The sequence below is a fragment of the Phoca vitulina genome, unplaced genomic scaffold (assembly GCF_004348235.1).
Source record: "Phoca vitulina isolate PV1807 unplaced genomic scaffold, GSC_HSeal_1.0 scaffold21, whole genome shotgun sequence".
In the NCBI taxonomy this organism is placed as follows: Eukaryota; Metazoa; Chordata; class Mammalia; order Carnivora; family Phocidae; genus Phoca; species Phoca vitulina.
In genome coordinates, this window is record NW_022589724.1 from 25,070,346 (window position 1) to 25,098,063 (window position 27,718).

A 27,718-nucleotide genomic window follows, 5' to 3' on the forward strand; every position below is an offset into this window, starting at 1 on the left:
TATTTATCAGTATAACACACATGCTAACCAATCAGAACAGATGCAGACTGTGTCTCTGCATAACTTCTGAACATCAACTCGATCTAACTTCCTAGGCTTGTGTTTCTGCTTTCTTCCTGGTCTCAGATGATTTTCCTGACTTTCTCACAAGCTTATCTATGTATTGAAAAGGGTACTTTCAATATTTTTCCTAGCATTTTAATATAGTTTGTTGCTGTTATATTTGAAGAGACTACAATATTGCTAGAAATAAAGTCCAAGTAAGAAATGTATTAGGCTTATCCAACGAAACATCCAGAGGTAAGCTAGAACTGTAGCTTAATGTCATATGAGACCTAGGCTCTTTCAATCCTTCCATTTTGCCAGCTTTAGCATTTGCTTGTCACATCATAGGCACATGATTGGGACTGAACTTCCAACCTTCAGTCTGCTTAGAGGCAGGAAGAAAATAAAAATGGCAAAGCACTTAAGGAGCATACTCAACTATAAGTCTCAGTGGACTTTGCTAAAAAATATATATATGTATACAAATATATATATGTGTATATATAGATAGATAGATAGATATGTGTATATATAGATAGATAGATAGATATATGTGTATATAGATAGATAGATAGATAGATAGATATAGTTAGATATTATGGGCCAGAAGTTGGTCACATGACTATGCCTGGTCTAACCACTGGCTAATGAGATTACCATGAATAGTTTGGCCTAATAATGAGTCATTCCTTCTAGCAGCAGTGAAGATCTACCTCCCCTGAGATCGAAGGATCTCCTCTGGTACCTGAACAAAATAGGTCCTTCGGGGGACCCAGCACAGCGCCTGCCACACAGAGGGAACTGTTCCTTTCGTTGTACATTGAGCATCCACTACGTGCGAAAGGCACCGTGGAGGCAAAAATGGATCTGATACGATCTCTGCTGGGCAGCATGAGAAAGATAAAGTTTGAAAGGGGTTAGGACTTGGTATCAGCTCCCTCACTCCCAGCAGCGTCCTCACTTATAGTCCGCAAAGCCGATCGACCGGCGCCAGGTTACACTGCGCAGTAGCCGGCGGCAACGGCGCGCTCTCCTGACGCCCCGCCCCGAAAGCGAGTCCCGCATGCGCACACCGCTTTCGCTCTGACGCACCCCCGGAAGCACTGGCAGTTTCGGGGGCGGAACCGGGAAGCGTTTCCGGGGGCGGGAGGCGCAGGCTGAGGCGGTCGCGGCGGCGACGGCTTGAACGGGCCTGACGCCGGTGGTGGAAAGTGTCCGGCGGGCGGGTTATGTGAGCGCGGAGCCCTTAGCAGGTACGGCGGAGTCGGGACGACAGGTAGCGAGAGGGCAGGGAGGGAAGCCGGAGAGGTTTAAGGGTTTCTCTGCAGGTCCTGGCGCGCGCGCGGCGCCGGCCCGGCAGGCCCATTCCGCAGACCGGGATGCTTAAGCCATGCTCTGGCGGTTGGAGTCCCGGCACCCTGGTCCGACTCCTGCGGTCTCCAGCCAGCCCGGTACGCGGACCGCGACACCAAGGCCCCCGAGGCAGAGTCTCGCCCAAGGTCACCCCGCGGCGGCGGACCTCGGCGGGCCAGAGCGCTTAGAGATCCCGCCCCGGTACGTCCGCCGGCCTTTCGGGGGCGCAGTGTGGGTGCGGCGTGGCGGTCTCGGGTTCGAGCCAAGGCCAGGAGAAGGGCTGCACCCGGACTTTGCTGGTATCTGCCTCTGTTTACTTCTAAGTAGTGTTTCATCTCTGTTGCGGTCTCTGTCACCTGTTGTCACCTGCCCTTTCTGCCTCTCAACTCTGCCCCTGTCAACTTTGTATTTCTCTCCAGTTTATCTCTCTTGAGCCCAGCTCTATCTGGACTCTTTTTATTTCTGTCTCTACTTTGCTTGTGTTTCTTAACCCTGTGTTTCCCTCTCAATCTTTACTCTCATTCATGGCCTGCGTGTCAGCCCTGCTCTTTGGCCATCTGTGTTTCTGCCAGTTTTGTGTCTTTCTCTCTTGTTTGTACCTCTCCTAACTGGGTTTGTCTGGGCGGGGCAGGGCAGGCTTGCCCGGACCTCTGAGCCATGCAAAGTGACTCATGACCCCGTGAAGCTTCCTGCACCGGTGACATTCTCAGTGACTAGACTGCAGTCTAGCCTCAACTCTGACAGGTGTCGCCCAACATAAGTGTCCGGGTGCAGGAGCTCCTGGCAGGCAAACCGGAGACCATCTCAGGGCCAGAGTAGCTTGATAAATCCTTGCCTTTTCTTACCCATGGTTTTTAAGACTGCACTCCACTTCAAGCCTCCATCCACTTACTCCAGGATGGCCTCCAGGGCTCTCAGGAGCCAAACTCTCTGAGTTCTAGCTGATTAACTAGGCCTGTCTACAGGCAAAGGAAGGGTCAGTCTGAGAGTCTCTGCCCCTTGGGGCTCATGGAACAGCAGGATTTCTGGGAAAGCTGTATGCTTAGTTCAGAGATTGTGTCAGTATGTGCAGTTAAATTATTAAGAAACCTAATAATTTGGGATTTCATTCTTTGCTTTACTAAAGTACTCACTGGAGAAATAAGCCAGACACACAAAAACAAATATCGGATGAGTTCACTTATGTGAGGTATGTAAAATAGGCAAATTCATAGAGACAGAAAGTAGAATATAGTTTACCAGGGGCTGGTAAACTATATTCACAGGAGGGGATGGAGTGTTATTGTTTAACGGATACAGAGTTTTAGTTTGGGATGATGAAAAAGTTCTGGAAATGATAGTGGTGATGGTTGCACAACGTTGTGAATGTGCTTAATGCCACTAATTGTACACTTTAAAATGGTAAGTTTTATGTTAAGTATATTTTACCACAGTACAGGGAAAAAAAATCTACTCATTGGAGAAGCTTGGAACTAACCAGATCTTTGAAAATGTGATTTTAAAAATTTATTTTGTGGATCTTAGAACATTTAGTTGAGCCTACATTTGTTGATGCCTGCTCTCATCACAGCTAATGTCCTTAGAAAAGGAGTTCGGTTAAAAAAAATTGGCTAAAATCTTCCCTCAAGTTTTCTACTTGTGGCAGATTCCTGCCCTGGCTCTTCTCCCTCTATGTTCCTTGGATTCGGTGCAGAAATCTGCATACCCATGGGAAATTTGAGGAAATTTTGCTTTTTACATGAAGAAAACTCTTAGGGTTGGAAAAATAACCCTGTTATTATGATAATGCAAAATTATGTGTCATTTCCTGTGTGTTTTCTGATGGAGGAGGCTTTTGTATTATGTTCTCTTATTTAAGCTATCAGGTTGCGGGTATGGTAGTTTATCAAGCTTTCTTGCGGGATATAGCAGCTGAATTACTACTGTATGGAATCTTAGATACCATCGATTGTTTTCTCTACTACCAAAGGAGGAGAAAACACTGCCACTTAAGCTATGACGTGCTTTTTTAATCATTTAGGCTTCTAAAAAAATTTTTTTTAAAGATTTTATTTATTTGAGAGAGAGAGTGAGAGAGCACAAGCAGGGGGAGGGGCAGAGGAAGAGGGAGAAGCAGGCTCCCGGCTGAGCAGGAAGCATGATGTGGGGCTTGATCCCCCCACCCTGAGATCATGACCTGAGCCGAAGGCAGCCACTTAACCAAGCCACACAGGCGCCTTAGGCTTATAAAAGTTCTTATTGAGAAGACTTATTTAGACTTATTTAGATATTTTTAAATGACATCATTCTAAAACCTAAATAAAAAGAAGTGAAATAAATTGGTTAAAGTGTTTGTTAAACTTTTAACATTCCTACTCTTTTGAATACTTTTCAGTTCAGAGTTGGGTCCATACTTTTCCACAATGTCCTCCTTTGTGCCTTCAGAAACACTGATGAGGCTCTCAGGAATGCTCTATCATTGTCTCGGGCAGTGACAAGCATTAAAATTTCCACTTGGCCATCACATCCTGATTGCAGAAATTTTGAAATATGCCTCTTAAAATCAGTTGAATGTACTCTGTCATTTTCATGAACTTTTCCTTTTTACCTTATTTATATTTACAGTTGAAATAGAAAGATTTTTGTCTTATTTGTAACATATTTAAGACAAAAACTTTATTTTGTCGGTTTGTAGCTAATCATTTTCCTGAAACTTAGTGCTGTTTTCTGCCTTTTGCTTTTCTTGATTTGAGCTTCTTACCCCGAATGCTAATGAATATGAGCGAATGCTAATGAATATGAGCGTGCATTTAAAACCATTTCCTTGGCTATATTGTAATGTAATGGCAGGATCACTGATAAGTGGGGAGTTAGTGGTTAGAACAATACCTTCTCTTTTGAATCTCAGAGTTTACCACAATGGAATGTTTGCCCTGAAGTTTTAAGTAAAACATTCAGCAGTGGCTTAAAATTAAAGGGAGACAAGAATCAAACCTCTTCAAGTAGCTAGCTCATTTTTTAAAAAATGATAAAATAGGTTTTACTGAGTTCTTTGGCTAAAGTCTTCCACTTAGAACCTGTAGGAGTGCTGATTGGCGGTGGTCTGGAGGCTGAAAACACTTTTCCAAAGGATATTTTAATTCTGTAAAGGTACATAGACATTTATCAGTGTTGGTTTTCTATTTTTAACCAATGTGCCATGGTATTGTAAGATGTTATCAAAACTGGGCGAGGGGTTGAGGGGTGTACAGAACTCTTGGCATTTTTTGTAACTTTTCTGTAAATCTAAAATTATTTCAAAATTGAAAGTCTATTTAAAAAATACAATACAGAGGGCGCCTGGATGGCTCAGTAGGTTAGGCGTCTGCCTTTGGCTCCGGTCATGGTCCCAGGGTGCTGGGATCGAGTCCCACATCAGGCTCCTTGCTCAGCAGGGAGCCTGCTTCTCCCTCACCCTCTGCCTGCTTCTCCTCCTGCTTGTGCTCTCTCTCTCTCTCTGTCAAATAAATAAAAACCTTTTAAAAAATAAATTAAATTAAAAATACAACACAGAAGCAAAGAAGGTACAGAATAGAAGTTAATATAACCAAAAATACTAGTGTTGATTAGTTTTCTTTCTGCTGCTCACACACCTGTGGTATTTATTAGCAAGGCGCATGGACACGGTAAATGTCACCAGCATCTCTTTTACATTTTCAACATGATTTTTTCTTTCAGAAGTCAGTGCGATTTTAATTTGAAACAAAACTGAGAATGGGTTTCTCTTCCTCATTCATCCATACTGCTTTGTGATGGCCATGGCATAACGGGCTTTTTCCCAGGAATACAGCTTTGCATTAGGTAAGCTATGAACTTACTAAAAAGACAGTTTTTTAAATTGTTTACTAAAATGGTTTCTTTTTCAGCAAAAATAATGATGTTGTATTTAATTGCTCTAGACCACAGTTTCTTTTACTTCTCTTCTGGGGAGGAGCTCTTGCGTATTTTAAGACCAATCACTGCTTTATATCATACCCTTACAGCATGTAACTTCAGAGAAATTTCTCTGCCAAGTGACTTTTTTTTAACTTAGAAAAATAATAGAGTTAAATTAAACTGATTTGAATCCTGACCTACCACTTCTGAGATATATGACATTGGGCAGGTCTTTTAACCTTCCTGAGCTTCAGTTTACTCATCTTTAAAATGAGTATGAGGATTCAGGGGTATTGCAAGACCCAGGTTTCCATAGTCTGCTTTGTGAACTGTAAAGCGTTTGACAAATATAAAGAATTTTGGTAGGCATGGGGTGTGGGTATTTTTGTACATTTGTGCCAGTCTTTAGATTTACTAAAGTGGTATTTACTGTGTTTAAATGTACTCCCTACAGTAAGCATGCAAATTACCCTCTGTTCTGATTAAGAAATCGCTGGAGGGCTTCAAGACTGATGGGTCTGCTTTTGTACAGATTTTGGAACAATGCACACATTTAATAAATAGTAGATGCTGTTATTATCTTTACTAATTACAACATTTTCCTAGTTATCCAGTTTGGAAACTTCGTAGTCAGTATAGGTAACTAGTTTACTTCACATCACTTTATTTTTTAAATCACTTTATTAAGATATAATTCACGTGCAATTAAAAGTTTTTTAGTATATTCAGTGGGTTGTATACCCATCACCACAATCTAATTTGAGGATTTTCATTCCCCCCCCACAAAAAAAAAAAAAAAAAAAAACCCCAGGCAGTCAGTCACTCCCGTTTCCTTTTCCCATAGTTTCTGGCAGCCACTGATTTACTTTTTGTCTATAAGTGTTTCTATTCTGGACATTTCTTATAAATGGAATCATACAAGATATGGCCTTTTGTATCTAACTTCTTTCACTTAGCATAATGTTTTCAAGGTTCAGCCATGTTACCACATTTATCAGCACTTCATTCTTTTTTATTGCCAAAAGATTGCAATAAAAATCCAGGTATAGAATATAGGTTGACAGGTTTTTTCTTTGAGTACTTTGAAGACCCCTGTCTTGCATTGTCTACTGTCTCCTGGCTGACATTGTTTCGGACAGAAAGTTTAAGAATAAAGAATAATATTTCATTGTATGGATATACCACCTTCTATTTATTCAGTCATCAGATGAGGAGGACCTTTGGGTTGTTTACACTTGGCCATGATGGATAATGCTGTTGTGGATATTCCTGTGTAAATTTTTGTGAATATCATATGTTTTCAATGCTCTTGGGAATATATCTATGAGTAGAATTGTTGAGTTACATGGTAGCTGTATGTTTAACTCTTTGAGGGACTGCTAAACTGTTTTCCAAAGTCGCCACATCATTTTATATTCCCACTAGCAATGTATAATGGATCCTTCCACATCTATATCAATACTTGTTTTTGTCTGTTTTATTTATCATAGCTATCTGAATGGGCAATATCTCATTGTGGTTTGAATTTGCATTTCCCTAGTGAATAATGATTTTTGAGCATTTTTTGTGTGCTCATTTGTATATCTTTAGAGAAATGTCTATTCAAATTCTTTGCCCATTTTTCAGTTGTCTGCTACTAAATTTTAAGAGTTTTTTTTATATATTCTGGATATAGGTCACTTAACATTTATGTGATTTGCATATATTTTCTCCCATGTTGGAGGTTACCTTTTCACTCCCTTGATGGTATTATTTGTGCCTTGCATTACCTTGCATGTTCCTGCTTACCAATTCAATCAGTCCTACCAATTCTACCTTTTCCATACTCACTGTTACTTTCATTGCCTCAAACCTTGATTATATTTGCTGAAATCTTTTTTTTTTAAGATTTTATTATTTATTTGAGAGAGAGGGCAAGAGCTGGGTGAGGGGCAAAGGGAGAAGCAGACTCCCTGCCCTGGACTCTGGGATTATGACCTGAGCCCAAGGCAGACGCTTAACCAACTGAGCCACCCAGGCACCCCTGCTGAAATCTTATAATTAAGCTTGTACTTCACACTTACTCCTGCTTTTAAGTGCATCAGCAGATTATCTTTCCTGAACATATTTCACAGCATATCACTGAGGAGTTTCCAGTGCTGCCCGCAGTGCCCACATTTAAAGTTCAGATTGAGCCTTTAGCAGGGTAGTCCCAGCAATCCTGTCCAGGTTTATCTCCCACCACACCCTCCCTGTCACTTGTAGAAAGAAGCACAGGAGTTATCTTGAGTGAAAGAGAGAGCTTGTGAGCTGGCTTTCGGGTGGTGGTTTTACCATAGGTGAGGACCTTGCCCTCAGTGGGATGGGAGCAATAACTCAGTTTCTTCAATGTGCCATACTCAGAGTGCACTTGACCCACAAGAGATTAAAGAAAACAAACCAGAATGCCATGCGATTTATAATTTTTCTTTCTATGTTAATAAGTGAGGTGGGCTTACAGTTTTTTCATGTCTAATTTTGATACCAGGGTTTAAATAAAAGTAATTAGTAAGTTTTCTCCCACCATTATTCCCTTGCTCCTCTTATCCCTCTGAAACAGTTTATACAGCATAAGAATTAATTTGCCTTACAGAATTTTCCCATAAATTATTCTAGGCCTGGTGTGCTTTTGGAAATCATTTGAACTGTTTGGTAATTTCTCCACAGTTATCTGTTTAGATTTTTTTTTTCTTCTCAGGTCAATTCTGATAATTTATATTTTTCTATAAAACTTTTTATCCATGAGATTTTTAAATTTCTTTTTTTTTTAATTTTTTTATTGTTATGTTAATCCCCATACATTACATCATTAGTTTTAGATATAGTGTTCCATGATTCATTGTTTGTGCATAACACCCAGTGCTCCATGCAGAACGTGCCCTCCTCAATACCCATCACCAGGCTAACCCATCCTCCCACCCAAGATTTTAAAATTTCTTAATGTGGAATTGTCTAATTGTCTTCTGTCTTAAAGTTTCTATGTGTCGTTATATTCCATTTCTTATTCCTAATTTTGTGAATTTGACATGCCAGTTTTAATTTCTTCATTGTTTTAGAATTAAGAATTTTGTTTAATTATTGGGTGGGGTTTTTAAGATTTATTCTTTAATATTTCTGGACTTATTACATTGTGTAATCACATGTAATCAGTGTGCTCTGTGTGTGCATTTCTGCTTTGGGGATAACTGATGCTCTCTGTGCCCACTTTTTAAATGTCCTATAAAAACCTAATAAAAGATGTGTTATTTGTAGACTGTAGAGGTTGTATGTTTCATTTAAATTAGCATTATCAGTGATACCAATCTAAGTTTCTACATCCCAATTATCTTTTGCCTACCTGATTTAAGGATTAAAAAAGGAAAATTTATATTTCTCACTACAATTATGTTTCTGTCACTCTTGTTTCCTGAAGACTATATTACATTTACACATAGTTTGAGAGATAATTCTCACTGTGAATTAATGGTATTCATTGACTAACAATAAACTTGCAAAAAAAATAAGAACAATAAGCTTTTGTCCCATTTGATCCTATTTACATCGAATCTTACTTTGATATTAATAATGTTGCCTGGTTTACTGTTGTTTTCATATACCCATTCTTTTGACTTTTGACCTTCTTGGTGATGAATTCTATTATTGTTTCTGTATCTGAACAAGTATTTTGCCTTTATTTTGAAAGCTATTTTGATTGGGTATAGAATATAGGTTGACAGGTTTTTTCTTTGAGTACTTTGAAGGCACCTGTCTTGCATTGTCTACTGTCTCCTGACTGACATTGTTTCTGACAGAAAGTTTGCAGCCTTTTTATCTGTGGTTCTCTGTACAAAATGGCTCTTTTTTCCTCTGGCTGCTTTTAAGAGTTTTCTTATTACTGGTTTGAAGTGATTTGATTATGGTATGGCTTGGTGAAGTTTTCTTTATGCTGCTTGTGCTTGGAATTTGTTGAGGTTCTTGGATGTGTGGGTTTATTGTTTTCATGAAATTTGGAAAGATTTTTGACTATTATTTCTTCAAATTTCAGTTTTCAGACCCTCCACCTCCTCTCCTTCAGGGACTCCAATTAGGTGCCTTGAAATTGTCTCAGGGCTCACTGATACTTTGTTTCCCCTTCCCGTCTCCTTTTTTTTTTTTTTTTTTTTTTTTTTTTGGTCCCTTTTTTTTCCCCTCCCTGTTTTATTTTAGGTTGTTTCTATTGCTGTGTTTTCAGGTTCACTGATCTTTTTTTCTGCAGTGCTGTTATTCCTCAGTGTTTGCTTATTTGTGTTTAATCTGTAGAAATTCGATTTGGGTCTTTTTTTTATAGCTTCCCTGTTTACCTACTATGCTTAATTTTCCTCTATTTTCATAAACATATGGAATACAGAATTTTCTACCAGTTACATAAATTTGTCATTTCTGGGTTTGTTTCTGTTGATCAGATTTTTTCTTTCTTTATTATGAGTTACATTTTCCTGCTTCTTTGCATGCCTGGTGATTTGTCATTGGATGCCAGGCATGAATTTTACTTTCCTGGGCTCTGAATATTTTTGTACTATGTAAATATTCTAAATAGTTTGATCCTTTTTTTTTTTTTTTTAAGATTTTTTATTTATTTATTTGACAGAGAGAGACACAGCGAGAGAGGGAACACAAGTGGGGGGAGTGGGAGAGGGAGAAGCAGGCTTCCCGCTGAGCAGGGAGCCCGATGCGGGGCTCGATCCCAGGACCCTGGGATCATGACCTGAGCCGAAGGCAGACGCTTAACGACTGAGCCACCCAGGCACCCCTAGTTTGATCCTTTTGAGGCTTGTTTTTAAGATCTGTTTAACAGGACCAGAGCTGTATTTTGTTTGGAGCTAATTTGCCCCCACTACTGAGACAAGACTTCTGAATACTTAGGATTTTTCACTCAGAAATTTTGTTAAATATTTTATTTGATTGCTCCTTCTACTCCATTCAATTCTGTCTCTAGTACACTAACTAGCCGTACTTTGGATCTCTATTCCCTGTTCTCCTGTTCTATTCTCTTCTCTCTTGCTGTTTTCATATTTTTATCCTCCTCCTGCATTCTGATAGAAGTTCCCCCAGAGTGCCTTCCACATCACTGATTCCTTTTCTACTGTTTCAGTTCTGCTCGTGATTGCCTGTTTAAATTTCTGCTCTGTTATTTCTCTACATCTTTAAGTCATCAGCTCGTTTCTCATAAAGACCATGTTTTCATAAATTTGTGGAAACATCATTTTAAAAATGCTATCTAGGGACTCCTGGGTGGTTCATTCGGTTAAGTATCTGCCTTGCGCTCAGGTCATGATCCCAGGGTCCTGGGATCAAGCCCCGCATCAGGCTCCCTGCTCAGGGGGAGTCTGCTTCTCCCTCAGCCTCTCCCCTGGCTTGTGCACACGCTCTCGCTCTCTCTCCCTCTGTCAAATAAATAAATAAAATCTTTAAAAATAATAAAAATTAAAAAAATTAAAATGCTATCTAGAGGGGCACCTCGGTGGTTCAGTCAGTTAAGCATCTGATTCTTGGTCTCAGCTCAGGTCTTGATCTCAGGGTCGTGAATTCAAGCCCCATGTTGGGCTTCACACTGGGCATGGAGCCTACTAAAAATTTAAATAAAATAAATAAAATAAAAATACTGTCTAAGCTGTGCTCTTTAGGGGCACCTGGTTGGCTCAGTCAGTAGGGCCTGTGACTCTTGATATTGGGATCTGAAGTTCAAGCCCCACATTGGGCACAGAGCTTACTTAAAAAAAAAAAAAAACTGCTCTTTGTTTACCCCGTACTATTTTCTTCATTTTTGTTACTGTAGAAAGTATTTACAGACCCCATGTACTTACAGAATAAAACTAACCAGGTTTTTAATTCTTTAGAGGGAAACATTCTGCTTGGGTCTGAAAAATTTCCCCCTTTGTGAGTGGGTTGTTTGGGTTTTTTTTTTTTACCATATACCTGAATGCTGTTTGAATCAACTCTTAGTTCTTTAGCTGGAGGACAGGCTGAACCATCCTGACACCAGGGGTTAACTTGAACTGAATGGCTGGGGCCAGAGGCTAGGTCTTAGATGCTCTTAGGAGAACTTGAGCTCTGTGCACTTTCTTCTGTGTTATTGAAATTGTTTGTTTTTTAAGATTTTATTTATTTGAGAGAGAGAGCGCGCTCACACAGAGGGAGAATGAGAGGGAGAAGCAGACTCCCCACTGAGCAGAGAGCCAGACGCAGGGCTTGATCCCAGGACTCTGAGATCATGACCTGAGCTGGAGGCAGACGCTCAACCGACTGAGCCACCCAGGCTCCCCAAGTGTTAGTGAAATTGTGATACCAGGGACCTACTTTAGTCTCTTTGGCCCAGCTAGCAAATGTCTCTGCCTCCTTCCTGGGGCTACTACTGAGCCCCACCCTCTCATGTCATGTTTTTAAAAAATTTCTGCTGAGGCACTATGCAACCTCTGGTATTCCAGTGCAGCCAGCAACGGATGTTGCTAATCTACAGGACCTGTCCCATAGTCCACTCTGGGATTTTAGCCACGGATGGACCCTTCCAAATGAACAGGCATTAGTGTTTTTCTCTCAGGATTGCTGCTACTGTATCAGGATTGTCTGGGGTAGTAGGTGGAGTTGCAGGGGTAATGTCTCTTTCCAGTCTGACCCCATCTCCACTCTGTCCTTAATTAAAGTTTAACCGGATAACTCTGGTCCCTAGTTTCGAGGACTAAGGCCAATTTTTTCATTTTTCCTAGATTATTTTGGTTAGGATATGGTAAATGGGAAGAATTAAATACTGCTCTCAAGTCTTCCCTCTTACTGAAAAGATATATGACTGTAGGATATACCAGGTCCCCTCCTGAATTTCTCTTGAGTTTATAATTCTCTTGTGGTGCTTTTATCATGCTTTGCCTTGAATAACAAAGTTGTATGCATGTTTGGGTTTTTTTTTTTATCTTCCCTACCAGATTATAAACTCTGGACAGTGAGATTCCTTGATCATTTTAGAAATTCCCCCACAGTACTTTGCATATATAGTATTTTATGTTGGTTTACTTATTTATGTGTTTATTTTAGTGAGTTAATTACTTCTGTGAAAGTTTTTTTAACAATTGAAACAGCAGCTATACTATTAATGTAGATCACAACTGCTTGTGAGCTTATAAATTGGCTTATATAGCAGGAAAACTTGAAGGAGAGGTTCAAGCTTTACATGTTAGTAAGATCAGGGAATATGTAGAAATACCACACTCACCCAAAGTTAAGGGCAGAGGTCAGATACTTGTATTTTATTTTTATTTTTTATTTTTTTTAAGATTTGATTTATTTATTTGACAGAGAGAGACACAGCGAGAGAGGGAACACAAGCAGGGGGAGTGGGAGAGGGAGAAGCAGGCTTCCCACTGAGCAGGGAGCCCAATGCGGGGCTCGATCCCAGGTACCTGGGATCATGACCTGAGCCGAAGGCAGACGCTTAATGACTGAGCCACGTAGGTGCCCGGTAACTCCCATTCCTAATTCCCCTGAGCCCATGATAACCTCTAATCTACTTTTTTGTCTCTGAATTTGCCTATTCTAGATATTTCACATAAGTGGAATTATACAACACGTGTCCTGTTGGTCTGGCTTCTTTAAGTTAACATTTAGCATGATTTAGCATAATGTTTTCAGTGTTTATATTGTAACATGTATAAGAGGTTTATTACTTTTTATATTCTGTATTCTGTCTTTTAGGTGTCATTGATTTGTTGTAATGTTGTTTAAGTCCTCTATTTCCTTGTAGATCCTAAGTCTGGTGTTTTCTATCCATTACTGAAAGTGAGGAATTAGAGTCACTACCTGTTGTAGATTGGCCTGTTTCTCTCTTCAACTTTGTCCATTTTTGCTTCATATATTTTGTTCCATATATATTCTCTTGTTAGGTGCATATATGCTTATGGTTGTTATATCATCTTGTTAGATTGAATCAATATAATCTTTAATCAATATAAATGTCCTTTGTTCTTGTAACCTTTTTGACTTAAAGTCTATTTTGTCTGATAATAATATAGTCACTCTAGCTCTTTGCATGGAATATCTTTTCTCTCATTTTACTTGTCTCTTATAGACAAGATATAAATAAATCATGTTTTTAAATAAACCATTCTGCCAATCTCCACCTTTTAATTGGAGAGTTTAATCCATTTACATTTAAATACTGGTAAGGAAGGATTTACTTCTACCATTTAGCTGTTTTCTGTATATCTTGTATGTTTTTTGTTCCACAATTCCTCTACTATTACCTTTTAAAAACAGTTAAAAATAAAATAAAAACATTTATTTATTCTTCTTTTGGTATGCCATTTTGATTTTCTTCTTTCCTTTTCATGTATATTGTTTTCTTAGTGATTACATTGAGGTTTACAATTAACATCTTAAACTTTAGCAACAACCTAGTTTGACTAATTCAAACTTAGTTCTTTTTTTTTTTTTTTTTTTTAAGAGAACACAGTTGTGCGCTTGAGTGGGGATGGGGAGGTGTGGAGAGGGAGAGAGAGAATCTTAAGCACGCCCCACTTGGGGCTCCATCTCAGGACCCCAAGATCATGACCTGAGCCAAGATCAAAGTTGGATGCTTAACCAGCTGAGCCACCCTGGCACCCCCAAACTTAGTTTCAATAGTACACAAACACTCTGCTCCTTACATAATCCATCCCTCCCCCTTCATGTTGTTATTGTCATGGATTACATCTTCAGACCTTGTCTATTGACATAGACTTATAAGATTTATTGTTTTATGCATTTGCTTTTTAAAGCATACAGGAAAAAAGGAGTTATAAGTCAAAAGAATGATAACAGCTTTTATGTTTATGTTGTTAACCTTTATCAGTGGTCTTCATTCCTTCATATGCCTTGGAATTATTACCTCGTATTCTTTTATCTCAGCCTGAAGGACCCCTTTTTATCATTTCTGGTAGAGGAGGTCTACTGGTAATGAATGCCCTTAGCTTTTGTTTTTCTGGGAATGTCTTAATTTCTCCTTTATTCAAGAAAGGATAGTTTTGCCAGATAGAGAATTATCAGTTGACAGTTTTTTCTTCTAGCACTTTAAATGTCATACCACTGCCTTCTGGCCGCGACGGTCTTTGATGAGAAATTAGCTGTGAATCTTATTAAAGATCCTTTTTTATGTGATGAGGCACTTCTTTCTTGCTGCTCTCAACTCCCTTGTCTTTGACTTTCTGCTATTTAACTTCTAGTGTGTCTAATGTGGATCTCTTTAATTTTACCCTGCTTGGAGTTTTTTGAGCTTCTTGGATGTATGGGTTTGTCTTTTATCAAATTTGGGAAGTTTGCTACCAATATTTCTTTTAATACTATTTCTACCTTTTCTTTCTTTGGAGACCCACATGGTGTGCATGTTGGTACATTTGATGGTGTCCCACACGTACCTCAGATTGTGCTCATTCCTCTTCATTTTTCTTTCTATCCCTCCGACTGGATAATTGCAATTGTTTTGTCCTTGAGTTTGCTGATTTTTTTTCTTTTGCCTATTTAAATTTGCCATTGAACTCCTCTTGTGGATTTTTTATTTCAACTTGTATTTGTTTCCTATGTCTTTCAAACAAAACACCACAGACTAGATGGCTTAAATAACAGGAATTTGTTTTTTCACAATTCCAGAGGCAAAAAGACCAGGATCGTGGTGTTGGTAGATTTGGTTTCTCCTGAGGCCTTTCTTCTCAGCTTGCAGATGGCCACCTTTTCACTGTATCTTCACATTGTGCACACCTCACATGTTTCTCTGTGTGTCCAAATTTCATTTCTTAAAAGAATACTAGTCAGATTGGATGAGGGCCCACCCTAACAACCCTATTTTAATTGCCTCTTTAAAGGCCTTACAATCCCAAAACAGTTACATTCTAGGGTACTTGGAGAGTTGGGGCTTCAACATGAATTTTGAAGGGATACAACGCAGCCCACAACACAGCTATTATTCTTCTTGGCTCCAGAATTTCTGTTTGGTTCCTTTTTATAATTTCTGTCTCCTTATTGACATTTTTCTCCTGATTTCCTTTAGTTTGCCCATAGTGGGTTTTTTGGGTTTGTCTTTTTTTTTTTTTTTTTAAGCAATTTGAGCATATACAAGGCAGATGTTTTTAACAATTTTGGCTAGTAATTCCAATGTATGGATTCTTTTTCTTGTGAATGCACCTATTTTCCTTTTTCTTTGTATACTTTGTATTTTTTGGTTGAGAGCTTGAACATTTTATGTATTCTAGTATGGTAACTCTTGAAATCAGATTCTTCCCATCCTATGGGATTTCTTTTGTTACTTGTTGAGGGCTGCAGTTGTCTGTTTGCATGACAATTTTTCCAGACAATTTTGCAAAGTCTATATCACCTTGTTGCTTTTAGTCACTGAAGTTTCATTATGTGGTCAACCCGTGACATGACAGACTTCCTTAAATACTTTGACCCAGGTCCTGGGGGTGGATGGGCAGGGGAGTGTGTTTATCTTTTTGAAATCTTATGATAAAAAAAAAAAAAAATTAATGATCAATGCCGCTGGGGAAGCCACTGCAGCTTGAGCAGGCCAAAACAAAGCTATGTGGATCCACCATACTGGCCAGAATGCAAGCCCCCCAGCTTTTGAAGGACGTAATCCTTGTTGTCCTCCCTGGCATGAGCCAGCCACTTTAGGAATGTGGGCCACTATCCCACAGGGTGGTGCAGGGGTAAGGAATGGGGATTATAGTTGGTTTATGCATACAGCTCTTAGTGAGGACCAACAGCCTCTCTCTTCAGCCGGCATTGTCTTGGTTGCTACAAGCGTCTGATCAGATTCCAGAGTTCTGAAATAGTTGATTCTGATTATTCAACAGTTTACTGGTTGTTTTGGTGGAGGAACTGATCCCTAGAGCTTCCTATTCCACCATTTCCTTAATACCACTTATGACATTGATTTTTGTAGAACTGTATTTAAAAGTCTTGTTCTCAGTCACTTAAGATTCCGTAAAAGATACTTGAAATTTTGAGGAAAAGATTAGTATTCAGTAACAGTGTTGGAAAAATAGGCTAGACATTTTGGAGGGAAAAGGGCTGGATCCCAACATTACTCCTTATGCCAAAACAAACTCTTTGTGTATTAAACATTTAAATGCTTTTTAAAAAAATAATACCAGGAGGAAAAAACTAAATAATTCTTTTTACTTTTTAAAAATAATCTTGGAGTTGGGAATGCCTTTCTATGTCTAATACAAAACCCTGGAGCCATAAAAGCAAAGATTGGGTAATTTGTATACATTTCAAAGTTAATTTCCTGCATTTATAAAAAAACTACAAATCAGTAAGATGAATTGCCCAATTTATTTGAGCAAAGAATATGACTGATAATTTATAGGAAAAACAAATGACAGTAAACATGAATAAAGAGTATCATTCTCATTCATAATTAAAGAAATGTTGATCAAAACCACAATGAATCATGGATTATTAATTTAGGAGATTTGCAAACTTTTTCTTTCTGGTTTGATAATGTCTAGTGTTGTTAAGAGTGTGGAGGAGTAGACACTGTTGTTTATTGTTGGTAGGAGTGTGTCTTGGTGCAACCTTTCTGGAAAGTACCTTGGTGTAATACACATCAGAATGTCAAATGCACAGCCCTTTGACCCAGCAGTTCCATTGGTAGAGATTACCTTATAGATATTTCCAAAGATATGCCAGGATAGTTATGCGTAGATGTATAATTATATTGTGTATATTATAATAGCATTGCTCATAATTTCAAAAGCCCAGACATTTGAAATTCTATAAGAATAGAGCTGCTTAAATTAGGATATGTCCATTTAGCAGGAGGTATATAGTCATTAAACAGAACTGAATTAGCTCTTTCTGTGCTAATGTAATACATTAGTCCATTTGGGCTACTATAACAAAATACCATAGACTGGGTGGCTTATAAACAACAGAAATTTATTTCTCAGAGTTCTGGAAGCTAAGAAGTCCAAGGTCAAAGCGCTTGTAGATTCTGTGTCTAGGGAGGACCCACTCCCTCGTTCATAGATAGCTTGTCTTTTCCATGTGTCTTTACATGGCCAAAAAGGCAAAGTAGTCTCTGTGTCTCTTTTAATTTTTTAATTTTTTTATTAAGTAAACTCTACGCTCAATGTGGGGCTCGAACTCAACTCAACCCTGAGATTGAGTCACATACTGTACCAACTGAGCCAGCCAGGCGCCCCTAGTGTCTCTTTTATAAGGACTCTGCCCTTGTGACCTCATCACCACATAAAAACCCTCCTCCAAATACTATCACATTGAGGGAATAGGTTTTTTTTTTTTTTTTAAGATTTTATTTATTTGACAGAGAGAGACACAGTGAGAGAGGGAACACAAGCAGGGGGAGTTGGGGAGGGAGAAGCAGGCTCCCCACTGAGCAGGGAGCCCGCTGCAGGGCTCTATCCCAGGACCCTGGGATCATGACCTGAGCCAAAGGCAGATGCTTAATGACTGAGCCACCCAGGCACCCTGAGGGAATAGGTTTCAACATGAATTTGGGGGGACACAATCAGTCTATACGATGTCAGAAGTTCTACAAGATCTATTAAGTGACAAAAGCTAAATGCAGAATAAAATGTAGGTAATGTCTGAAACAAATAATACATTATATGTTAAAAAAAGAAGAAGAAGAAGATAGCAGGAGGGGAAGAATGAAGGGGGGGAATCGGAGGGGGAGATGAACCATGAGAGACTGGACTCTGAGAAACAACCTGAGGGTTCTAGAGGGGAGGGCGGTGGGGGATGGGTTAGCCTGGTGATGGGTATTAAAAAGGGCACGTTCTGGGGCGCCTGGGTGGCTCAGTCGTTAAGCGTCTGCCTTCGGCTCAGGTCATGATCCCAGGGTCCTGGGATCGAGCCCCGCATCGGGCTCCCCGCTCCGCGGGAAGCCTGCTTCTCCCTCTCCCACTCCCCGTGCTGGTGTTCCCTCTCTCGCTGTGTCTCTCTCTGTCAAATAAATAAATAAAATCTTTAAAAAAAAAAATAAAAAAAAAAATAAAAAAAAATAAATAAAAAGGGCACGTTCTGCATGGAGCACTGGGTGTTATGCTCAAACAATGAATCATGGAACACTACATCAAAAACTAATGATGCAATGTATGGTGATTAACATAACATAATAATTTTTAAAAATGTAGGTAATGAACCCATTTGGGTAAGGATTTTTAAGGCTATATATGATTTATTCTGATATATGCACATAGAAGTTTCTAGAAATATATGAGTTTGTTGGGGCGCCTGGGTGGCTCAGTCGTTAAGCGTCTGCCTTCGGCTCAGGTCATGATCCCAGGGTCCTGGGATCGAGCCCCACGTCGGGCTGGCTCCCCGCTCCGCGGGAAGCCTTCTTCTCCCTCTCCCACTCGCCCTGCTTGTGTTCCCTCTTTGGCTGTGTCTCTCTGTCAAAGAAATAAATAAAATCTTAAAAAAAAAAAAAAGAAATATATGAGTTTGTTAATGGTGATTTTCTTTGGGGGGGGAATAGGAATAAATGGTGAAGAATTTTGGTTTTTTTTTTTTAAACAACTTTCTTTAAATGCCTTTACATGTGTATTATTCCCCCCCTTTTTTCAAATAGCTAAAACCCAAATTCTACAGTGATGTGATCTAGTAGAGAATCTATTTACCCAGATATAGTTCTCAGAATTTCCATACTTCTAAGTCTTACGTTTATATACTACTAAACTTCTCCTTTTGAAATTGCAAATACCTGAATACTTTATTTCCTAGTCTATTTTTGTTTTAAATTATCATGAAATGTTTTAAGAGGTATAGCCATAAATTAATGCTTTTTCTAAAAACACTTATCTTACCTCCAAAATTTATTAATGAATAACCTGGTATTTTGGCATCTTCCTAGAAGAGGCAGAATGATGTTATAGGAAAAATAGCATAGGCTTTGAAGTCATAGAGACCTAGAATCAAATCCCAATTTAATAAAAATTAGCTCTTATTTTAACCTTGGGAAAGTTACTTGAAATAGCCAAACCTGACAATATCAGTCTCCACATTTGCAGAGTCATTATAAAGATTAAGTGAAAACAAGGTGTTCAGGGACGCCTGGGTGCCTCAGTCATTAAGCATCTGCCTTCAGCTCAGGTCATGATCCCAAGGTTCTGGGATTGAGCCCCACATCGGGCTCCCTGCTCAGCAGGAAGCCTGCTTCTCCCTCTCCCACTCCCCCTGCTTGTGTTCCCTCTCTTGCTGTGTCTCTCTCTCTGTCAAATAAATAAAATCTTAAAAAAATATATGCCTTAAAACCCCAGATTTTCGGGGCGCCTGGGTGGCTCAGTCATTAAGCGTCTGCCTTCAGCTCAGGTCATGATCCCAAGGTCCTGGGATCGAGCCCCACATCGGGCTCCCTGCTCAGGAGGAAGCCTGCTTCTCCCTCTCCCACTCCCCCTGCTTGTGTTCCCTCTCTCACTGTCTCTCTGTCAAATAAATTATTTATTTCTTTAATAAAATCTTAAAAAAAAAATGCCAGATTTTCTAAGTATGAGATTAAAAAAAAAAAAAAACCCAAAGATTGAAAGTCATCTTTGGAGAGATAGGGAGAAAGACCAAGAAAAGAAACTAATGTGTCTCAAGTAATTACTATATAGCAGGGACTGTACACCTTTTTTTCTTTTTTAAAAGATTTTATTTATTTATTTGACAGAGAGACACACAGCGAGAGAAGGAACACAAGCAGGGGGAGTGAGTGAGGGAGAAGCAGGCTTCCTGCTGAGCAGGGAGCCCGATGTGGGACTCGATCCCAGGACCTTGGGATCATGACCTGAGCTGAAGGCAGACGCTTAATGACTGAGCCACCCAGGCGCCCCGAAAATCTGGCATTTAACAGTGTTTGGATATAGTATTAGAGCCAGGTGACAGCGCCAATAAATCTCTTGGGTTTACTGGTTTAATTTACTATGGAATTATGGGGTATGAGCAGGATCTCTAACGGAGTTTATCTTGTTAATTGTTGCTGTTTGAAATTTTCTCTAATGCTTGACTACCCCACAAAATATATTTACAGTAACAACGCAGGCAATCCTTTATTCTTTGTTATAGCTTTATCTTCGGATTGAGTTCATTTAGTAACAGGGACAGTATTTACTATGCTCTTTGGTCTATAAACAACTTGGAGACCATCAGATAGAAGGAATACCTTGTCTTCCCACTTAATTCTGCTTCATATCAGAAGCTCCTACAGGGCTAAAATTCTCATGGCCACCGGAGAAACTCACATTGTTTGGGGCTTCGGTGAGTTTGCCCCTGTGGTGCTGAAGGACCAAAGGCAGGATTGTTCTGGCCACTTGAGCCCCATTTCCCCTCACTCCCAGGCTGGTGTATAGCCTAATGGTCTTGCAGTTCCTTACAGTTGCTGAGTTCATTCTTGTCTCAGAACCTTTGCATAGTTTTTCCTTCTCACAATTCCATCCTCGCTTTCTCACCCCAACTTGGCAAATGTGGATTGAATCTGAGGTCTCTTAAAAATTCTGTCATTTGGGGGCGCCTGGGTGGCTCAGATGGTTAGGCGTCTGCCTTCGGCTCTGGTCATGATCCCAGGGTCCTGGGATCGAGCCCCGCATCGGGCTCCCTGCTCAGCGGGAAGCCTGCTTCTCCCTCTCCCACTCCCCCTGCTTGTGTTTCCTCTCTCGCTGTGTCTCTCTGTCAAATAAATAAATAAAAAATCTTTAAAAAAAAAAAAAATTCTGTCATTTGGATAGGTACTGTGTTTGTTTGGACTAGAAATATTTACTTTGTTTTATTTAGGAGATTCGTAAAGCTTACAGATCACATCTCTGTGGATTCTATTCTCTCATTCACAGACAGGCAAAATCAAGAGTTAATACCATGAAGAGTGGTGGGTGGTTCCTGTTTCTGGCATACTCACACCTGCAAGCCTTGCTCTGGGGGATGAATGCTCCGCCCACTAGTGCCCACAGGCAAGGGGACTTGATGGAACTATGGAACTTGTCTCAGTTTTCTTAGTGATCTGTAAGTTTCTCTTTGGGCTGGAATTAGGACTAATTTTTCTTTCTCTTGTAGCACTGAACAAGATTTGTGATGAAATGGAGCCTGGAACAAACTCTTTTCGAGTAGAATTTCCTGATTTTTCCAGCACCATTCTGCAGAAACTGAACCAGCAGCGCCAGCAAGGACAATTATGTGATGTCTCCATTGTTGTCCAAGGCCACATTTTCCGGGCACACAAAGCTGTTCTTGCTGCCAGTTCACCCTACTTTTGTGACCAGGTACTCCTGAAAAACAGCAGGAGGATTGTTTTACCTGATGTGATGAACCCAAGGGTATTTGAGAACATTCTCTTATCTAGTTATACAGGACGTCTAGTCATGCCTGCTCCAGAAATTGTTAGTTATTTAACAGCAGCAAGCTTCCTCCAGATGTGGCATGTGGTAGACAAATGCACTGAGGTTTTAGAGGGAAACCCTACAGTCCTTTGTCAGAAGCTAAATCATGGCAGTGACCACCAGTCTCCAAGCAGCAGTAGTTACAATGGCCTGGTAGAGAGCTTTGAGCTGGGCTCTGGGGGCCATGCTGATTTCCCCAAAGCCCAAGAACTGAGGGATGGAGAGAATGAAGAGGAGAGCACCAAAGACGAGCTGTCATCTCAGCTCACTGAGCACGAATACCTTCCCAGTAACTCGTCCACAGAGCATGACCGGCTGAGCACGGAAATGGCGAGCCAGGATGGGGAGGAGGGGGCCAGCGACAGTGCCGAGTTCCACTACACCCGGCCCATGTACAGCAAGCCCAGCATAATGGCTCACAAACGCTGGATCCACGTGAAGCCTGAGCGCTTTGAACAGGCATGTGAGGGCATGGATGTGCACGCACCCTATGATGAGCACCAGGTCACTGAATCCATCAATACCATGCAGACAGAACACTCGGTCCAGCCTTCGGGAGTAGAGGAAGACTTTCATGTCGGGGAAAAAAAAGTGGAAGCAGAGTTTGATGAACAGGCTGATGAAAGCAATTATGATGAGCAGGTGGATTTCTATGGCTCTTCCATGGAAGAGTTTTCTGGAGAGAGGTCAGATGGGAATCTGATTGGGCACAGACAGGAGGCTGCCCTAGCATCAGGCTACAGTGAGAATATTGAAATGGTAACAGGGATTAAAGAAGAAGCTTCCCATTTAGGATTCTCAGCCACTGACAAGCTGTATCCTTGTCAGTGTGGGAAAAGTTTCACTCACAAGAGTCAGAGAGATCGACACATGAGCATGCACCTCGGTCTTCGGCCTTATGGCTGTGGTGTCTGTGGTAAGAAATTCAAAATGAAGCATCATCTCGTGGGCCACATGAAAATTCATACAGGCATAAAGCCGTATGAGTGTAATATCTGTGCAAAGAGATTTATGTGGAGGGACAGTTTCCACAGGCATGTGACTTCTTGTACCAAGTCCTACGAAGCTGCAAAGGCTGAGCAGAATACGACTGAGGCTAACTAAAAATAGGATCTGGCCCTTGAGTGGCAGGCACAAAAATAAACTATGGTAATTATGCAAATCTGGGCACAGATGATGCGTGCTACTTGCTATTATGAGAGAAGCTTAAAAAAAAATGGAAGATATTTCTGAAAGACCAGCTCTAAGTAGGCCAATTTAAAAATCTAATTCCTCAAATTTGTATGTTCCTGTCCAGGCCTGGAGTGGGTAATGGGGAGAAGTTAACCCACCTCCCAGCTGGCGAGGTAAAACTTCAGGCCCGTTGTTGTGATGGAGGCAGGTGGACTTGGTGATAGAGACACCTGCACTTGGAACTGGACTCCAGCCTACCAGTTCTGTTTCAGGTGGCAGCAAATTTTGATCACTCATCACAAGGTCATGTTGGGATTTTATTTAGCTCTCACCATAGATAACTTAGGTAATGTGGATTTGTTTTGGTAGCTGCCTCACTGAATGAAATGCTACTTAATGTAAAAGCTACAAATAATGTGATTCCTAGGATGCGAAAGTGATTAACAGAGCTCCCTTCTCTGGTTTTATTTTCTCTAAAGGGTATTTTAACTAGAAACTATGGAGATGCTAAGAGGGTGATGTTCTAAGTATAAAACAAATAACTTACGGTACAAGCTTCAATTTCTGTTAAGATGCCACTGTCACGATGTGTTTCAGACTCTTGATAAGGCAAAGTTTTGTATTTTAGTACTAACATTTAGTTTGGACAATTGTATCTAATTGTAATTCTCTAGGGTGCCAGAGATAGGTATTTCTAATTGGTTTGCTGTCCCAAATCCTGTTTAATTATAGCATCCACACAGTGGGATCTGCTCTGTGGCTAGTAGGCGTCTAGCCTGCTTTGACTCTGACCATGGAACCATTGGCTGCTGCAGCCGTTTCTCTCTCAGATCATGATGCTTCATGAGGAGGTCAGTCAGTGAGCACAGTTAGTGGGAACGAGCCAGAAGTCATGGCTGAGAGTTACCTGTGCGCGGAAGTTTATAGAGGGAATACAGTGACACTCCCAACTGTCAGTGAGAGTTGCTGAGTAGCAGAATTTTGAGCGGCAGAAGAAAACAACTGCCCAAGCAAAAGGAGTCTCGAAAATACACTGGTGGGGGAGGTAGTCTTAGCGGGGCACGCTGAGCTAATGCTGCCAGTTCTTTAGGAGTGCTGGAACGTGTTTTCAAAGGGGGAAAGAAGGAATCCTAATTTTAGAAAGTAGTCTACAGATTTCATGCTCCCAAATTCTAGGTAAAGCTGCATAAATTTACAAGTCCACGTAGCTGTACGCACCAGAAACCAGCAAGAAAAGCAGCTGTTCTTTCGACCTTTTCTGCAGCTCGGGCAGATGTTTTAGGTTAAAAAGGAAGCCTCTATTCGGGATGCTTTCAAGCTGCGTCAGGTACCTGAAGTTCTCACCAGGGTAGGACAGGGTGCTACTCTTATGTCAGCTTTTCCACAAATTACTGGTCTTTTACTTCCAAGTGGAAACTTTTTTCCTTAAAATAAAAAATAACTTTTCCTGGATGTGAGGTGAAATTTTGTTTCAAGAGTTTGGCTTTGCTCCAATGTGATAGACATTGCTGGCAATGGCCTCTGGTCCTCAAGCTCCAACCACAAAGGCATCTACTTGTTGAACGTTGTCTGGAAAGGGGAAAGAAAGTACTTATTTACCAGTTAACTCTTGCAATCTACATTACAAAACAGGGATCTATTCATTAACACTGTATCATTCTCGATATATAAAAAGCACTTTGTATTTAAAACTTTATTATAAATATATATATATATTGATTTTTTTAACCTAGAAACTAGATATTACCTCTTGGTGGTTTGCCGCATTAATACCCTCTTTGTGTCAAAATTTCACCGGTTAACAGTCCTTTCTCTGCATACCTGACAGATGTGTATAGAGGTGACTGTGCAAGCAGAGCTCAATTGCTCCTCTTTTGTTTTTTCATGTTAGAAGCCAATGGGTTTTAGGGATGATCCTAGCCATTATGTGTGAGAAGAAATTGTTTTTTTATTCCTACTGATTTCAGTACCAAGGCAGTGAAGCCATTTTGTTCTGCCAAAAGCTGATCACCCTCTCCCATGGTATTAGCAAATCATTTTCTAAGGATTTGGAAGGTTTGATGTGGGTTTTCCATTAAAGATTATATTCAAATGAGCATTGGGACATTTTGGGAGAAGAGTCTGAGAAGTAAAATCAAAATATTCTAGAAAAATCACGGTTCTTCAGTTCCGCTGAAATTAGGACAGCACCTTTGTTATGAGTAATGTTGAAGAACTCTTGCCCAGCCAGGAGTGGTGGGCAGCCCTGGGTGGCAATTTGGGAAGTAGTCAGTTGTGCTGGGACTTACCTCATGTGTTGTGAAGAAAGGTGTCTTTTATCGAAATCCTAAGAAGCTAAGTATAGAATTTAAAAGTGTAAGTTCCTCACATCTGCTGTTTTAAGTTGTTTATAGTAGTTGGGGTTTCCTTTAAAATTCGAGTTGCTAATCGGGTCAGTCAGACCCTGCGAGGTGGTTGGGCATCTGAAATGCTGGCCATGTTCAGAGAAGTGGGGGGCAGAGATTGCCTTAGTTTGGATAGTGAAAGTGAATTTTTATAAACTTTGCTTTTTAGGATTAGGAGATTGTACTGGATTACTACCTTTTTTCTCCTGCCCACTCTGGGTTGGATAGTCTCTCTCTGTAGCCTCAGTACAGCTTTAGAAAATCTTTATCCTTCCAAATGAGTTTGGATAGTTGTGGGTAACATTTTCCAAACAGTCTTTCAGGGATCGTGTTAATGGCCTACAACCAAGGTATTTGTCCCCTACTTTGAGTCTTAACTGTGGTTCTTCTCCAGTCCCAGTGGGAAAGGGCTTCAAGGCACCATCAGTGGTATTTAATATTAGTATTTATACCATGCCTTTAATTTTAGATCTACACATTACAACAATCCACTTGGTCAAGTAGGGATCACCATCTAGGGAAGGACTGCGGTAGCCTTTCCTCACGTGTTGAGGGTTACCCTCAGGCGCTCCCGGGCCCCAGCCTATTGATTCTGATTTCTAGATCTCACCTTCCTCTAATCCCTTCTGTAGGCCACGGCTTTCAAAGAGTCTACCCAAAAGGGTCTTCTCCATTCTAGTGGCCGTTTGCTGAACCAAACTGACCTGGCGCTAGCTTCTAGCTGTTTGGGAGAGCTGCTTGGTCTCAGTGACCCTTTCCTGCAGAGGCACGTGCATCCCCAAACTGCTGCCTAAGTGACATGGGGGCAGAGCAGAAGCAGCTCAGTTGTGTTTGTCCTGGGGAGGGGGATTTGCTGCAGCCCCCTGCGTGAGGGTGGGGAGGGCTTCATCACACCAAATCCAGGAGTTTGTCTTTGCAAAGGTCTCATTTAGGAATGCTGGAAACCAAGCAGCATATTTACGCCCTTCCCCAAACCTCCATCTGTGCCACACTAATTTTGTGATTTAATTGCTTTCATGGGTCGCTAACTTTGTTGAGTAAAACCAGGGTTTGTTTGTTTGGGTTTTTTTCTTTGCTACTTATATATTTAAAGGTACATGTTTCTTATTTCAAATCTCTACTGATAGTGCCCAATGGGAAGATGCTGGAACACGTTTTGCAAATGTGACTTTTTTTTTTTTTTTTTAGTGTTGCTTGAAGCCTGTGTCATATTATGTCAGTTGCTGCTGCCTTCTTTCCTTTTATGAGGTTCCCAATGTTTCTTCCAGAAAATTACTTTATTTATGCAAGTCAGATGACTCTTAGACCACAAAACCATTTGATGATAAACAGATTATCATTAGGTGCATACCTTATTGATATTTTGTGAAATGTTATGCCTGTGTTGCAAAAGTTGAATAGTTTTGTCTTTATATATTGCTGTCTTCAGTGTACAGCATGGTTTTACTTAATTGAATGTTACTGTTTAATATTTTCTTCTTATAGAAGAGACCATGCCCTTTTGTATGACATGTTTTAATAAATGTTATCCGTCAACTTTGTAAAAGTTTTGTTTTTCACTCTGGTTATATGACCACATGTCTTTGTTTTCATCCTGGCTTTTGCCCCCTGAGAATAAAACTTAGGTTGTGGCCTTTTGATAAGTAAATGCCAAATGGATAGTCTGACCAAATTGGTAGTGAGTGAGCATTTGCTGTGTCAGGCATTTATGATGATTATCTCATTTTAACCTCCCACCAGCTCTATCAGGTACCTAGGTGTGCTAGATATTCTGTTGGCTCCTGCAGATCCCCTCCTTAGTCTGTACTTCGCTCTGGAGGTTGGCCTCTGCAGACCTATCTGGTCTTCTGGTCAGGGTCCACCAGAGATGCTCTGGAAGGAGCTTGGCGGATTAGAGGTGAAGAAGTCGGTGAATTCATTCCCCTGGCTCCTTTCTGCCAGGTGTGGGTTCACAGTGGCGGGGCTCCTCTGCCTAAGGCCACAGCTCCTGTCTGACAGCTTCAGGGTTTGGTGACCACACCCTCTCCGTGTCCTAGCCAGCAGAGGATTGGTCCTGACTCCCTGTTTTGCTTCACTGTCCTCACAGAAGTTCCCTAACCCTGCCCACACCCTTTATAAATAGCCCCTTTATGAAACTCAGGCACCCCAGCTGAGTGTGCCCTTTGTTTCACACCAAGACCCTGGCTGATTCTTTAGGTACACTCATTTCACGTATGAGCCTGTTGTGCCTGAGAGAAGGTAGACGTGTTACGGTGGAACAGTGGCTGCAGAGTGGAGCTGGGATTCATGGCTGCCACACTTGGAGGTGCTTCTTTCCAGTGCTCTGTAATGCTCCCTGCTCTTTAGTTGGGTCTTTCCCTCACCTCACTGTGCCTTCCCCCACTCATCCCCCCCGAAAAAACCCTCAAGAAACAGCAACCGTGCTCTTTAAAAGTGCTGCAGGCACTGAGGGGGCCCACGTATTTCCTAACAACAGCTCATTACCAGAGACAC

General features: G+C 40.7%; 1 protein-coding gene across 3 annotated transcripts; it reads left to right on the top strand.

Annotated features, from left to right (window-relative positions):
- Positions 1-1,179: 1,179 nt before the first annotated feature.
- Positions 1,180-27,306, top strand: ZBTB43 (zinc finger and BTB domain containing 43). 3 transcript variants are annotated; one of them, XM_032418607.1, is made up of 3 exons: positions 1,180-1,697; positions 5,095-5,217; positions 21,346-27,306. In XM_032418607.1, the coding sequence occupies exon 3, from the start codon at positions 21,369-21,371 to the stop codon at positions 22,770-22,772; it is 1,404 nt and encodes a 467-aa protein (XP_032274498.1). In that variant the 5' UTR covers positions 1,180-1,697; positions 5,095-5,217; positions 21,346-21,368; the 3' UTR covers positions 22,773-27,306. The 3 variants fall into 3 exon arrangements, with proteins under 3 accessions (XP_032274498.1, XP_032274496.1, XP_032274497.1); XM_032418605.1 differs by having other exon boundaries at positions 1,180-1,298; XM_032418606.1 differs by lacking the exon at positions 1,180-1,697 and having other exon boundaries at positions 4,917-5,217.
- Positions 27,307-27,718: the final 412 nt, after the last annotated feature.

Bases quoted from the DNA above. Each gene is read 5' to 3' on its own strand.
- ZBTB43 (XM_032418607.1), top strand. From the start codon at position 21,369: ATGGAGCCTGGAACAAACTCTTTTCGAGTAGAATTTCCTGATTTTTCC.